Source organism: Carcharhinus amblyrhynchos, chromosome 30, assembly GCF_965287045.1.
Source record: "Carcharhinus amblyrhynchos chromosome 30, sCarAmb.v2.hapA, whole genome shotgun sequence".
Classification (NCBI taxonomy): Eukaryota; Metazoa; Chordata; class Chondrichthyes; order Carcharhiniformes; family Carcharhinidae; genus Carcharhinus; species Carcharhinus amblyrhynchos.
The window spans coordinates 32,745,473-32,760,160 of NC_137353.1; the positions used below are offsets into that span (position 1 = coordinate 32,745,473).

The 14,688-nt window shown below is 41.3% G+C and overlaps 1 protein-coding gene across 3 annotated transcripts in view; it reads right to left on the reverse strand.

The window, feature by feature from the left end:
• Positions 1-2,474: 2,474 nt before the first annotated feature.
• The window catches only part of kif17 (kinesin family member 17), a 73,633-nt gene continuing 61,419 nt past the window's right edge, over positions 2,475-14,688 (reverse strand). For all 3 annotated transcript variants that reach the window (XM_080215278.1, XM_080215281.1, XM_080215277.1), the window contains exons 12-14: positions 11,565-11,635; positions 8,129-8,246; positions 2,475-5,532 (exon numbers count right to left, since the gene is read on the reverse strand). In XM_080215278.1, coding sequence (XP_080071404.1) covers positions 5,324-5,532; positions 8,129-8,246; positions 11,565-11,635 — 398 coding nt within the window. In that variant the 3' untranslated portion in view covers positions 2,475-5,323. The remainder of the gene's footprint in view (positions 5,533-8,128; positions 8,247-11,564; positions 11,636-14,688) is intronic.

Genomic DNA, 14,688 nt, shown 5'->3' on the forward strand with positions numbered 1-14,688 from the left:
GGATATCAACTCAAAAGTCAAAGTCAGGAGTATGGTTCCCACTTGCCAGGGATGCCTGGAGTGGCCCAAACTGAACAAATCTGACTCAGACAAAGGAATACTACCCTGAGCAAGTGGTCACTGCCCACACAAAAATTTTCTACTGATTATCAACCCAGTGCTTGGAGATTCTAGTCTCCACCAACTGGGGGCTGTCTGAAATGTGTCTTGAACTATTCACATCCTGACTTGGGCACCAATATTATCATTAAACCAAAGCCTTTGATTTATTACTGTCACATGTATTAGCATACAGTGAAAAATATTGTTTCTTGCGTGCTATATGGAAAGACATACCGTTCATAAAGAAGGAAACGAGAATGCAGAATGTACTGTTACAGTCATAGCTAGGGTGTAGAGAAAGAGCAATTTAGTGCAAAGTAGGTCCATTCAAGGGTCTGACAGCAGCAGGGAAGAAGCTGTTCTTGAGTCAGTTGGTACGTGATCTCAGAATTTTGTCTCTTTTTCCTAACAGTGTGTGTCTGGGATGCATGGGGTCCTTAATTATACTGGCTGCATTGCCAAGGCAGCAGTAAATGTAGACAGAGTCAATGGATGGGAGACTGGTTTGCATGATGGATTGGGCTACATTCATGACCTTTTGTAGTTTCTTGCGATCTTGGGCAGACCAGGAGCCATACCAAGCTGTGATACAACCAGAAAGAATGCTTAAGAACATAAGAAATAGGAGCAGGAGTAGGCCATCTGGCCTTTCGAGCCTGCCCCGCCATTCAATAAGATCATGGCTGATCTGTCGTGGCTCAGTTCCACTTTCCCGCCCTCTCCCCATAACCCTTAATCCCCTCTCTTATCAAAAACCCATCAACCTGCTTCTTAAAAATATTTAGCGAGGCAGCCTCCACCACTTCAACGGGCAGAGAATTCCAGAGATTCACCACCCTTTGAGTGAAGAAGTTCCTCCTCAACTCCGTTCTAAACCGCCCCCCCCCTTTATCTTGAGGCTGTGCCCCCTAGTCCTACTGTCTTTTTTGAGCGGGAAGAGTCTCTCCACCTCTATCCTATCCATCCCATTCATCATCTTATACGTCTCAACGAGATCTCCCCTCATTCTTCTAAACTCTAACGAGTACAAGCCTAGTTTATTCAACCTCTCCTCATAGTTCAACCCCCTCAACTCCGGTATCAGCCTAGTAAACTGCCTCTGCACTCCCTCCAGGGCCAAAATATCTTTGCGCAGGTGCGGCGCCCAAAACTGCACACACTACTCCAGCTGCGGCCTCACCAATGCCCTATACAGCTGCAGCAAGACCTCCCTACTTTTATATTCAATCCCCCTCGCAATGAAGGCCAGCATCCCATTCGCCTTCCTGACCACCTGCTGCACCTGCAAGCTGGGTTTTTGCGACTCATGCACAAGGACCCCGAGGTCCCTCTGCACCGTCGCCTGCTGCAGTTTTTCGCCACGTAAGTAATAGTCCTTCCTACCATTCTTCCTACCAAAGTGGACCACCTCACACTTGCCAACATTAAATTCCATTTGCTTTCTATGGTGCATCTGTAAAAGTTGGTCAGAATCATAGCTGACGTGCCAAATTTCCTTAGTCTTCTGAGAAGAGTGGGTTTTCTTAACTATAGTATCGGCAATGGGGGACAATGATGCAAACACCAATTTTTTGTAATCAATCATAGTACCAACTGTCCTCCAGAATGTTTCCTCGTTACTATGATTCTTTGTTAGGCAATAATCTGACAAGTCTAGTGGTCAGTTTTAGAGGTGTATTGATCCAATTTAAGTAATTTTTGTGTATAGATCAACTTTTTTAAAAAAGCTTCAAAGAAAAAGGGAGTTGTCTAATTCAGCAAGTAGAAAAGTGTACTGCCAGCGTGAAAGCGGGTGGTTGTCATCTTTGTCATTTGCCATGTGGTGTCTGTTCTGCGGACATATCCTAAACTTCTGTGCATCTTTGTAGCACAGGCCTGAATGCCTGCTTGACTCCCGCACTCAGTTATAAAGTCAATTTATATGCCGTGATGTAGTATTTGATTCTGCTGCCATGAAGATAATGGCTTATGCTAATGTAAGCAATCTTCTGTTACTGCTTAACTATTCTTTGGCTGTGATATCCAGGCAAAATACTATACAATGTCATATCTGCTTTCCTGAAAAGTCCACACTTGCAAATTGACAATTAGGGATCAGAGGAAAGAGACAGAAGTTTGAGTTGCCTTCCTTTTCCACCTTTCACTGCCCTACAGACTGAGATTTGCTAACTTGGCTCTGACTTGACCTTTATGTCCGTGTGGCCTTATCTCACACTGGTCACTGTATTTACACAGAGTTAAAAGAGGAGACTGAGTTACATTTGTGAAGGTTATGAATTCCTCAATGATGACTTTCATCATACCTGTTACTTTTTAATTATAGAAGGATTCTGAAAAACTGTGTCCTTTTAAACTTTATTGCAAATATTTACAGATACGAGCATAAAATGTTATAAACAAAACAAATAATTTAGTTTTAAATAACATAATACATAAATTAATTCTGTTGTGACTACATAGTTTAAAGATTTGAATAAGGACAATTATGCCTATTTCCTCCTTACCTCATTTTATTATTCAAAATGACTGCAGTCAAATCTCATTATAACATTAGTCATATGTCATTATTTAAAACCTCAGTCACAGTTAAAATTATAAAATTCTAAAATAAATCCAACTTTGTATACTCCCAGTAGTAAGTCACCATAAAGTTTGACTGCACTTCTTGTTCAGTGGATTCCAAGCTGAACATACACACGTAGTTCTCATATTCCACCACTTACCTCCCCCTCTGCTTGTCAGTATTTGTCTTCCACCTTACCTCATGGTCTAACTTATGCTTAAGAGGACAATTCCAAAAGTGTCAGCAGCCTTCCAGAATTTGCCCATGTGGCAGGTTTGAACAGAGGGAAAACACAGTGCAGCTTATTCACTACCCATTCAGCTTCCACACATTTGTACTTTACAGTGAGGATTATTGGGTAACAACTGAGAGCTGGCTGATTCCCCCTCTCCCTTGTCTGGAATACTGTGACCAATTGTAACAGCCTAATTCAGTTGAGATTAGCTAACAAAGACTGGGGTGCTTACTTGGGAGTTCAGTATCACTTTGGACAAAGGGGGTTCCTATTAAGCAGAGGAAACTTCAACACCACGTATGTCTAAATGGTTTAATCAAACTCTACAAACAAATAGGGCTGGGAAACAAGATTAGTTGTTTTCTTTTCCAGCTGAAATTAAGGTGTTGAAACCATAATAATATTCAAAGCATTACAATGTGGAACCAAACTGCTCAATGTGACTGTCCTCTCTTGTCCTTTGTACAGTTCTACATATGCCATTCTTTATGCAATCGCAGGATGTTTGACTGTGGAGAACATCGTGGCCAAGCCCAATCCATATTTTCACCCAATATCCTTACCAGTAATTTCCAACAAGAGTAATTGGATACCAATCAATTCATTCCACCCATCCCCTTTCCACCTACTTTTAGAGCTACTAAAACTAATATCATCTTAAAATACCCCAGCTGAGATTTGTTAACTCAGGCCAAGACCTTCTGCAAAATTTTATGTTACACCATGCAGTCATTTAGCTACAAAACAATTTAGGGAACTGAGATTGCTCATCATAATTAGAGAGACCAGATGGTATTTGGCTGGTTAATTCTGAATTCAAATGGTTAGCTCTGTTTAGCCATCACAGACAGTCTAACGCAATTTTTAAAAGTATATTTGCAATGACCTTACCGTGGCAGCAGTATGTGTAACAATGCTAAAGGAAGTAAACATACAGACCTTCTGCTTCTGCTCCCAGAGTGAGCTAATAATACCCAGTAAGCAGCAACAAAACAAATTCAAGTCTTGTTATTGCTAACCTCTCTGCTACTGTCTACTTGATAATCTCAAGTTTATACACGTTTTTAAAAAGTGGACCAGTTGCAATCACCATTTCTGACACTGATGAACAACAAAGACATTGGGAGTATCTTGATGTGAAGAACTTGCATGAAATGGAATTACTTACAATGATGCAGCAGCTTTAGGAGACCTGGAGGGAAGTGACATATTTTACCTGACACAGGGCAGTACATCATCAAGGTTAACAACAATAAGGAAGAATGGACAATAGATCAGAAAATAAAGTTTGAGTAATGTCAATGAAATGTAAGACTGAGGAAACTCCTGGGCATGAATGAATATATAGGGCAGAGAAAGTAAGGTGTTAGGAAATTCCCAGGGAGAATCCTGGAAATAGTTGTAATACTAGTATAGAGGTGGAAGGAAAGTTGTATGCGCAAAAGTTAGAAGTGAGAGAGAGTCAGTTACCCTCACTCTGTTACCCCTTTTCCTTCCTGGTCATCAGCCACTGCCTTTCTCCATATGTGAAATGGCTGAGTCACATTTTGCACACAATAAATTACATTGTTGTATCAGATGACAAGCTTCTTCTAAAGAACTTTCCCTCATTTGGGGGTAATGTGTTCGACAGTCTTGGGCATGAAACAGAATTATTGAGGGAAAGCAAAAAAGCCCAAAAAGAGCCAAGCTTCTTGAAAGCTGCTATAGGAAAGGATGAAGTATGAGAACTCAGTTTGATATTAGAGGAGATAGTGAGGCTAAAAAATTAAAGTAAAACTAGACATTGTTTCGAAAGGTAAGAGATGGTAGCTTTTAGTCAGACTTGTGGACAATATAAATAAATCTGTGAATTTGAAAGAAATAAAATTTTAGCTGTACCTCCAGAAGGGGATGCCATTTGTAAGGTTGGCTGATTTGAAGGAACTTAGTAAGTAAAATTAGGAATGGTCAGAATTATTAATGATTAGGAATGAGTGAAAGAGAGAACAAAGTACTTTGGCATGTCATAGTAAAGGTTTGGTGACATTTAGATTTGATGAATTGGGATTTGTTGGGATGAAACGTGATGTATGGCAGTTTGACTTTTGTAATTTTACTTTACATATATTTAAGTTACAGCAGTAGACAGTATGATGATGTGTTGCATTGGACAGGTCTCCATCAGTTTCCCACAATATTATGACTTCTCAATCTCAGGTATGCATCTGCAGGGAGATGTCAAGGGAAGACAAGGCACTATGTCTCAGAGCCTTTAGGAACATAGCTCTACTTTTTTTCCCAAACATCTCTGAGCAACTGGCAGAGAGATAGGGTTGTGGGCCATCTTCGGGCAGGATTAGGGTTTGGAGTAATAAGAGCAGGAGGGGAAGGGAAGAATACAACAAATGCCTTTAAAAACAATTTATTGTAACAGTCGCACATTAGGCAATGTCCATGAAAGAATTGCTTTTGCTTTTCTTGCGTTTGGTTTTGGCAGAGGGCACACGAAGTTCCAGTGATTCCAAGCGGAATGGCCTTGGTGTGGGCATTTCAGGAGGCTGAGTTGGAGACACTGTATTCAGGTTGGAGACAGCATGGGAAGAAGATCCATTGTTAAGAGATACATTATGCACAGATATGGGGTTGTGCACTGTTATAGGAGAGAACAAAAGAACAAAGTAGGATAATTTGCTTGATTCCATAATACTCTTCATGAATTTTGTACACAGATCAATTTCACCAACCTCAATTTGAAAGGTTGCTTTAAGCAAGTTCTTGATTTACCTGATTAGATCTGAGAGCAATACTCTGAATTAAGCTTTCAGATAAGTTGTATTTGATTTTGTAATTCTATTGATGAATATCAATCACTATTAATCAGTATGGGACTGGACCTAATACAGGAAACTGTTTCCTTTTAATTGGTCAGCCCAAATATGGTCATGTTCTTCTTTAACACTGTACAGCACATGCTCCCATGTTTGCTTCACCAGAACATCTCGAGTAAAATGGACATTCTTAAGGCTAATAGTCTAATTTAAATGCATTAAAAACCACTGTTGATTTTCTGCTTTGAACTCTTTACAGTCAAACAATACCTGTGATTAGCTGCACATGTGGTCTTATTGTATGTCTGAAAAAGTTTACTGTTAAATGCCTTCAGACAAGAATGTAAAGACAGAAAACATGGTGAGAGAGAGGAATCTGAGGATACAAAAGAGGATGTAAAAAGTTGGCGATGGAACTTGATGTGTAGCATGTGTGCTGTTGAAGTGATTTGGGAGCTAAGGGGTGGTATGGTTGTCTAAATGGAATCAGTGCAATTTGGACTCTCCACCCTCAGTTGATTATGCTTTTTTCCCCATTAGGACCACGTGCTTACAACCCCTAAATACTGTGAAACTGCCAATTCAAATGTTCCAAAATCTCTTGCTAGTTTTACTGACCCTGGTGCCCCTCTCATCAGGGTCCCATTCCACCAATCCCAGATTTTATGGTCATTCTCAATACTCACAAACCCTACACTGCATTTTCAGTCCTCCTTGATTGCAGATCTGCCTCCATTGTTGCCAGAGCACGCAAACTTCTTCCAGTGATTCCAGATTCCAGTGATCTTAAGAAATACCTACCTCCAGGGTTCCTGAATCGCTTCTGGCATTCCTCCAAAACATTACTAGACCACAAGATCCATTGTCTAACTGAAAGACCCAGGTCTCTTTGACAGGTCTTTGGCACCACCACAGAGGTGATAAATTAATATTCTTGGTAACTTGGTATGACAGCCCTATTCAAATAAAATCTCCAACTCATTGAATAAGGAAGGCCAATGGTAATAATCCTAATAAATTAGAAACATACAGGGGCAATTCTCCCAAAAAAATTCTAAGTGTAGAATTTGAGGGGAAAACTGGAATAATTCACTGTTTTTTTCAGTGGGAGTTCATACTAGAATCTCCCACTTCTGTGCAATGCAGAAGCCACCAGGGTGAATGTCATTAGATTTGAGGGGGCGGTGCCTATTCACACTGGAGGGGCTGAAACCAGCAGACTTCTGTGCATGTGCAGTGGCCCCGAAGTGTCAGTCCCTCGTTTGCTGGCCAGCTTGATTGCTGGCCAGCCCAGGAACCCCACACTGTTGCCCCCCCCCACTCCCCCCCCAAAATCGGTGGTCCCCCCATTCATTTGCAGGCCAGCCCCGACCCCCCCCCCCCCCCCCCACCCCCTCCGTCCTGGCCTGCCCAATTGCTGGCCTCCCTCCAGCTCCAACCAGATCCCAGTGCAGTGGCAGCACCCCCCCTCCAACTCCCACCAATAACCTCCTGGGCCTGACCCCAGCAAGCCCCTTCCCCTAGGCTCTGTCCCCAACAGGCCCCACCCTTTTGGCACTGCCCCATGACTGGTGGGCAGTGCCAAGGTGCCCCCTGGCCATTGCCTGGATGCCCATGCCCAAGGGATACCAGACCTCCTGCCACCTGACCCCCTGGGGGGCCCCCGATTGCCTCCCTTCACTCCAGCAGGCCCGTCCCGCTAGTTCCCTGAAAGTGGGAAGCTATATTAATCCCTGCTGGAATGAAACATTCCTGGCCAGGATAGGGTGGAGTGGGGTGGGACGGGGTGGGGATGAATGTTCGAGGGAATCCTGTGACTCGGCTGATGTGCGATTCTTCCAGCTGCTGCACTAAAAAATTAGCGCAGCGGGATACGAGAATCTCCCCCATAATGTCGGTTATGAAATTCTGCAGTGCATTTAAATATCATGATTAGATAGTTGTTCAATTGTTCCATCAGTGGCTCAATAGTTTGCACTTGTACAGTAGTCAATTTCTCATGGGCAAGTAGAAAATTCTTTATTGTACAACTCAGAAAATTAAATGTTGTTTGAGAAAGTGACTGCACCTCATTGGTTATCACATTTGCCATGAGGTGATTAACATCCAAATAGAAACTTATTCCTCGCTAGCTAACATCTTTTAGATTCAGATTCCTCTCATTAGCATTGCCACAATTACAGCATATTATGTGAAAGTAATGTACTGAGAGTTGAATTGGACTTGAAGGTTAAATCAGCTCCTGACACACACAATATAATTTAGGGCCAACATCCTCTGTAATTTTCAAAGGGTTTCTCATCAATGTGTTTTTCAAGATGGTAGGAATTCTTCTGAATCCTGATTTTTCCTCACATGGAATAATGTTTGAATGGTTCCCAATGCTGTCCTTTCATTATGAATTGCTACGATACTTACAGAGACTTCTTGCAGGATCTGTATTCAGGATTTGACTGGCACGCTTTGATCTGAAGTAGTTGTTGGCAATATTTTCACTATCACTGCGGTTTAGCATTTGCCTGTAACGGTCTTCCTCCTATAAATCAGTAATAATACTTGAAAACATATTTCTTCCTTATCACAGCAAAAATGATAATTCTGTGTGGAACAACTATTTAAATCCATGAATCAGGGTTCAGCCAAGTGTTTCGATAAGATGATAAACATAGGAGCAGAAGTTTTTTGCCCAATGAGTCTGCTCCACTGATCATGACTGATCTGGTAATCCTCAACTCTACTTTCCCTCATTATCTCCATAACCCTTGATTACCTTACTGATTAAAAATCTGTCCACTTCAGCCTTGAACATTCTTGACAACCCAGCCTCTACAGCTTTCTGCAATAAAGAATTCCACAGATTCACTACCACCTGAGAGAAGAAATTCTCCTCATCGCTGTCTCATCTCGATGTGGCCAATATGAGAATCAGCTTTCCAACATATCATTCCTCCCATTAAAAATTTGTATTTTAGTGGTAGGAGATACAATTTTTTTCTTGCCTTGCACAACTGTCTAGTATTCACAGAAACTTGCTGCAGCATTTAATTACCCAGCAACTGCTGATAAAACATTTATGACTTCAGTATTTTTTTCAGTACTTTTTAATTATTAACAGATTACTTACTCCTAAAATGGACACTTCTTCCAGGGACTAAAGTTAAAGGAAGGTGACTTGACCAACAGTTGTGAGGGGGCCATGTAGCTGGCGAATGTATTTGTGACTGTGTGCCTCTTCCTAATTCATGTATAGAAATAGCTAGAAAAGACTTATTTACATTTTATTCTCTGTTCATACACATTTTGTGGCAAAAAAGGGGTGCTGACATTGTGAGAATTTTAGGGATTCCCTGACACTCTTAGGGGGTCACTAGGGGTTCTGCAGCTCAGTTTGAAAACTCTGGGTTTATTCATTGATGAACATTGATGAAATAAAACCCTGGCAACTCTGTAACATAAATGCACTTTAAAAAATTAAGTTATGTTGTCAGTCGTTCTTCAATAGTGAATAAGACAACTGGAATATCATCTCAATTTCTGGAATGAGTTGTTTAGTAACTGATGGAATTGAAATGAGTCTAAACTGCAGATCCCATATACACCAAACTGAGAATCATGACTTTTCAAGCAAAACTTCCACAGCTTGTATTTACATTGAGCGTCAACAGTGCAACACACCTCAAGGGTATCTTCATGGGTCATTTCTTAGACTATTGTTCCCATTTATGGACATCCATTTTTCACTGTTTCAGATTGCCTTTATGCAGTCTACATATGTATTTTGTTGATCACCGTGAAATCACTTCTTAGTTGTCAATGTTGTTCAAGACCTAACCATTATGGCTGTGTATTCATGCTCAGTGCAGCCATGTTTGGCATGTCTGCTCTTTTACGAACTTCATGGCTCTTGTCTTGTCACCTAATCTTCATTTGTCATTTTTTTATTATTCAGTTATGGGATGCAGACCAAAGGTGCTCCCATATTGAGAATGAACAAATAGTGACATATATTCAAGTCAATATGGTGAGTGGCCTGGAGGGGAACTTGAGGGGTGGTGTTCCTATGCAGATTTGGTGAAAGTAATTCATGAATTCAACACTGACGATCTATGCCTTGTGAAACAAGATCCTAGAATAACATAGCAATGGGGTAGAGAGTTCTTTCCCACATGTTAGTTTGCATACATTTGATTTACATAAACAACAAACCACATGATCAAATGTTTTGTTAGAACTTAATTTTTTTCATCCAAAAAGCACAAAACACCTTACTAGATTTGGTTAATTCTCACATTAGTAATGAAAGAACTTGATTTATCTAATACTTTATCACCTTAGGATATCCTAAAGCACTTTACAGCCACTTAAGTACTTTTGAAGTGAAATACCTTTCATATTGTGGGAAATGTGGCAGCCAATTTGCACGTGTTTGAATCCACAACTTTCTGACTCAGAGCTGGGTGTGGTACTCCACCTATGTAATGCTGACAGTATACATAAGATGCCTATTGAATGAACTACTGAATATCCAAGGCTACTGAAATAGTGAAGCAAGCACTGCTCAGTCCTTACACTCCGAACATTTTATCCACCATTCTGTTTAATCTACTTTATCTGTATTTTGAAAAAGAAGTCTAGAAAGTTTTACAATCAGAGTTCATTTTCTAAGACCCCTTCTTATTAAATAATCTGCACACAAAAATAAATATCCAGTTACAAGATATGGATGTCACTGGCAAGGGCATTTTTTATTGCCAATCCCTAACTGCCTTTGAGAAGGTTATGAGTAACCTTCTTGAACCACTGCAACGCATGTGGTGAACACACTCCCTCATTGCTGTTGGGCAGGGAATGCCAAGATTTTGATTATTACGATGATACATTTCCAAATCAGAATGGTATGTAATTTGAAAGGAAACTTGCAGATGGTGATATTCCAAGCACCTGCTGCTCTTATTCTTCTAGATGGTAGAGGTCACCTGCTAGGGAAGTGTTGTCAAAAGAGACTTGGAAAGTTGCTGAAACACATCTTGTAGTTGGGACTCACTACTGCCAAGTTACGCTGGTGATGGAGGGAGTGACCTTTTCAGGTGTTGGATGAGATAATGATCGAGGGGGCTGCTTTTGTCCTTGATGATGCTGAGCTCCTTGAATACTGTTGGAGCTCCGCTCATGCAAGTAAGTGGACAGTACTTCATCACAACATTGTAGGTAGCAGAAAGGCTTTAAACAGAGGCGAGTCCCTCGGAGGGGGAGGGGCAAGGGAGTCAGGGTTGGGTGTTAAGCTTTCCATTAGAGGTGTTAATTGCCTGGCATTTGTGTGGCACTTTCCAGCCCCAGGCCTAAATACTAAATTCTGCAACTTGCTTCTCAAATTAGTTTGTACAATCTAAACTTACACTTCCGTTTCAATATTATAAATAATATTCAAGCGAAGTATTTTGATTTATTGTATGGGCAGAACAGTAGTTAGCACAGCTGCCTCACAGTGCCAGGGACTGGGTTCTATTCCAGCCTTGGGTGACTGTGTGAAATTTGCACATTCTCCCTGCGTCTGTGTGGGTTTTCTCTGGGTGCTCCTGCTTCCTCCCACAATTCAAAAACTGTGCAGAATTGGCCATGCTAAATCGCTCCTTATTGTCCAAATATGTGAAGATAAGGTGCATTAGCAGGGTTAGAGATAGGTCAGAGGGGAGGGCTAGGGTGGGATGCTCTTTCAGAGAGTTGGTGCAGACATGATGGGTCGAATGGTCTTCTTCTAGGGATTCTATGCTTCTCAAGTTAATCTCAGTTGAGTTGAACAATGCATTTCTGATAGTCTGTATAAAGTTTGAATGAATTTATGTGTCACGCTTACCATCGAGCAGTCTGCAATTTCATTAGTAGAGACTCTCATCCCTTGCTTAGTCGGTGCTAAACTAGAGCCAGCTGGAAATAAAACCAAATTGTTAAAAGATGTAGCTTGTACAGCTCAAAGAACTAAATTCTATTCCAACTAACTTATTTCATTTCAACTTCTGATCCACCAGCAAATATAGCAGTGGTGTTTTGTGCATTGTATAACAATCAGGGTGGCACAGTGGTTAGCACTGCTGTCTTGCAGAGTCAGGATCAAAGTTCAATTTGAGCTTTGGGTAACTGTCTGTATGGAGTTTGCTTGCATATGTGGAGGCTTTGGAGAGCGTACAGAAAAGACTTACCAGGATGTTGCCTGGTATGGAGGGCATTAGCTATGAGGAGAAGTTGGAGAAATTTTGTTTGTTCTCACTGGAGCAACAGAGGTTGAGGGAAGACCTGATAGAAGTCAACAAGATTATGAGAGGCATGGACAGAGTGATTAGTCAGAAACTTTTTCCCAGGGTGGAAGAGTCAAATACTACGAGGCATAGATTTAAGGTGCGAGGGGCAAGTTTTAGAAGAGATCTACGAGGCAGACTTTTTACACAGAGAGTGGTGGGTGCCTGGAACTCGTTGCCGGGGGAGGTAGTGGAAACGGATACGGTAGTGACTTTTAAGCGGCGTCTTGACAAATGCATGAATGAGATTGGAATAGAGGGATATGGTCCCCGGAAGCATAGGGGGTTTTAGTTAAGGCAGGCAGCATGGTCGGTGCAGGCTTGGAGGGCCGAAAGGCCTGTTCCTGTGCTGTAATTTTCTTTGTTTTTTGTCTGCATGGGTTTCCTGTGGGTGCTCTGGTTCCCTCCCACAGTCCAAAGATGTGCAGGTTAGGTAAATTGGCCATGCTAAATGCATCGGGTTATGTGGAGTGGGCCAGGATAAAGTGCTGTTTTGGAGAGTCAGTGCAGGCTCACTGGGCCTTATCTTATGCTGCGAGAGTTGTTTACCCTGGTTTAAAAAAAGCTGTTAACACTTCTTACAATAATTATAATTAGATACAGAAGAGCACAAGGAATAATCGTCCATATAATTCTTGAATTACACAATATTTAAAACTGTCCCAAAATCCATAACAAGTTCTAAATCTTAGTGTAGTTTCATTAGTGAAAATCCAGTCCTGTATCTCATCTTGGGTTTTCTGGAACTTCAGCCCAATTATAGGTTGAACAACTCACTCCACTGACTTCACATATCCTCATATCCCCCCAGAGTCCCTTCATATCCTCTTCTATTCCAAGTGTCCCTCATGTCCAAGGTCCCTCCATACCCTTTATATTTTCCATGCACCTTCCACATCTTCCATGTCCATTCACAGAACCAGTGAACTGTGTAATAACAATGGCAAATCTTGAAATGCTCAAGAAGAAGCAGCCTTTGAAAAATTGAATTTGAAAGAAACAACTGCTCTTAGACAGTTATAAAAGAGTCAGTCAGACACTGCCTTTAATGGGATGGAATTTGATATCTGAGGCAGGTTGGTGGTGGAGTGGCATTTAACCAGTCAGGAGGCTATCAGGTGGGGACCCTGTTACCTTCCTACCTCTGCCCTGATTAAGTCTGTGGCTGGAAGGCTTGTGGATGAATGGCCATCATGTCCTGCTGCCAACGGCGGTCCTGAAGTGGGAAATCTATGCTCACTTAAGGGCCTCATCTTGCTGGCATAGGTAGTGGTAGGCAAGTTGCCCTTCTAGAGGCCCAATAAGAAAACCATGTTGGGGTTGCACATGGGCTTCCAGGGAATTCCCTTGATCAAAGCTACTCAGTGATTGATCAAGGACTTAGCATTGGGAAGAGGAATCCACCGAGAGCCACATCTTGCCCTTGCTGCTGACCACTGCCTCCTGTCCCATCCCCCTCATTCTCCATACCCCATGATGTCATCATTAGCAAAATAACAAACAAAATAACTACTTTCTACACAGAGGAAGGGATTTCTTGTTGGAAAATACAATCATCAGTTATATATTTAAAACATTACTAGAATTTTAAAATTCTCAGGTTGCAGAGGGTTGCACCTATTGTTTATTAATGTGCCCTTTGAGCGATTTATTTTGGTTGTTTGCCACAGTCACTGATTACAAACAGAGTTTGTTCTTGAAATATTTGGATTTGTATTTCACTGACAAAAACCAGGACAGAACTCCAAAAAAGAATAAACCATGGGCGGATTTTCCATGCAGTTCCACATCATGTTATGTGTCAGCAGCAGTGGTCTACTATTGCTGGTACTGCCCGCTGCCAGGAAACCCACGATGGGGGTTCACTGTTAACAAGTCCATAAGATCCCACTGAGAAGGACAGCCAGAAAACTCTGTCCCATATCTCTTAAGTAAAGAGTGATTAAAAGAGAGGCAATTAACAGATGCAGCAGGCCAGAAAAGTCAAATGTAGCAACATGGCAGAAATAAATAATGACAGAGGAAGAAGGGTAAATGTGTATACGTATTTTCAAATTGGTGAACTTTTTTTTTAAACTATCCAAGACTGGAAAGTGACGATTATGTTGAGCGATATTGTCATTCAGCACAGCAAATCAATTGCAATTTTTAACTACAGATTAGATTATGTTTGTCTAGTCTGCTCAATAGATACTCTTGCCCCTATCCAACTTTGCACTGTTGTCCCCTCACCGCGATGCTTGCTAACCTCCATTGCCTGCTCTTCTGGCAAATACTTGATTTTCAAATAATTGCAGTTTTGTTACATCTTTTCACTGTAACCTCCTCTTGCCCTACAGCTCTCCAAAATATCTGTGCTCCTTCAATTCTGTCCTCTTGCACATCCTCAATTTTAATTATAACATCATTGGTGGCTTTGCCTTCAGACACCTAAGCTTTAAGCTCTGGGATCTCTCCTAAAATTTCTCTGCCCCTCTGTTCCCTTTTAAGTTGCTCCTTAAAAGCTACCTTGTTTCTGTCCTAATGTTCTTTATGTAGTTCAGTGTCAAATTCTGTTTAATAATGTTCCCATGAAGTGCACTTAAGGGTGCTACATAAATGATGTTGTTGTCTTTGAAAGTCCCAAGACCTTCACTTCAGATGAGATTTTATTAGAATCATGTACATACATAGAAACATTGAAAA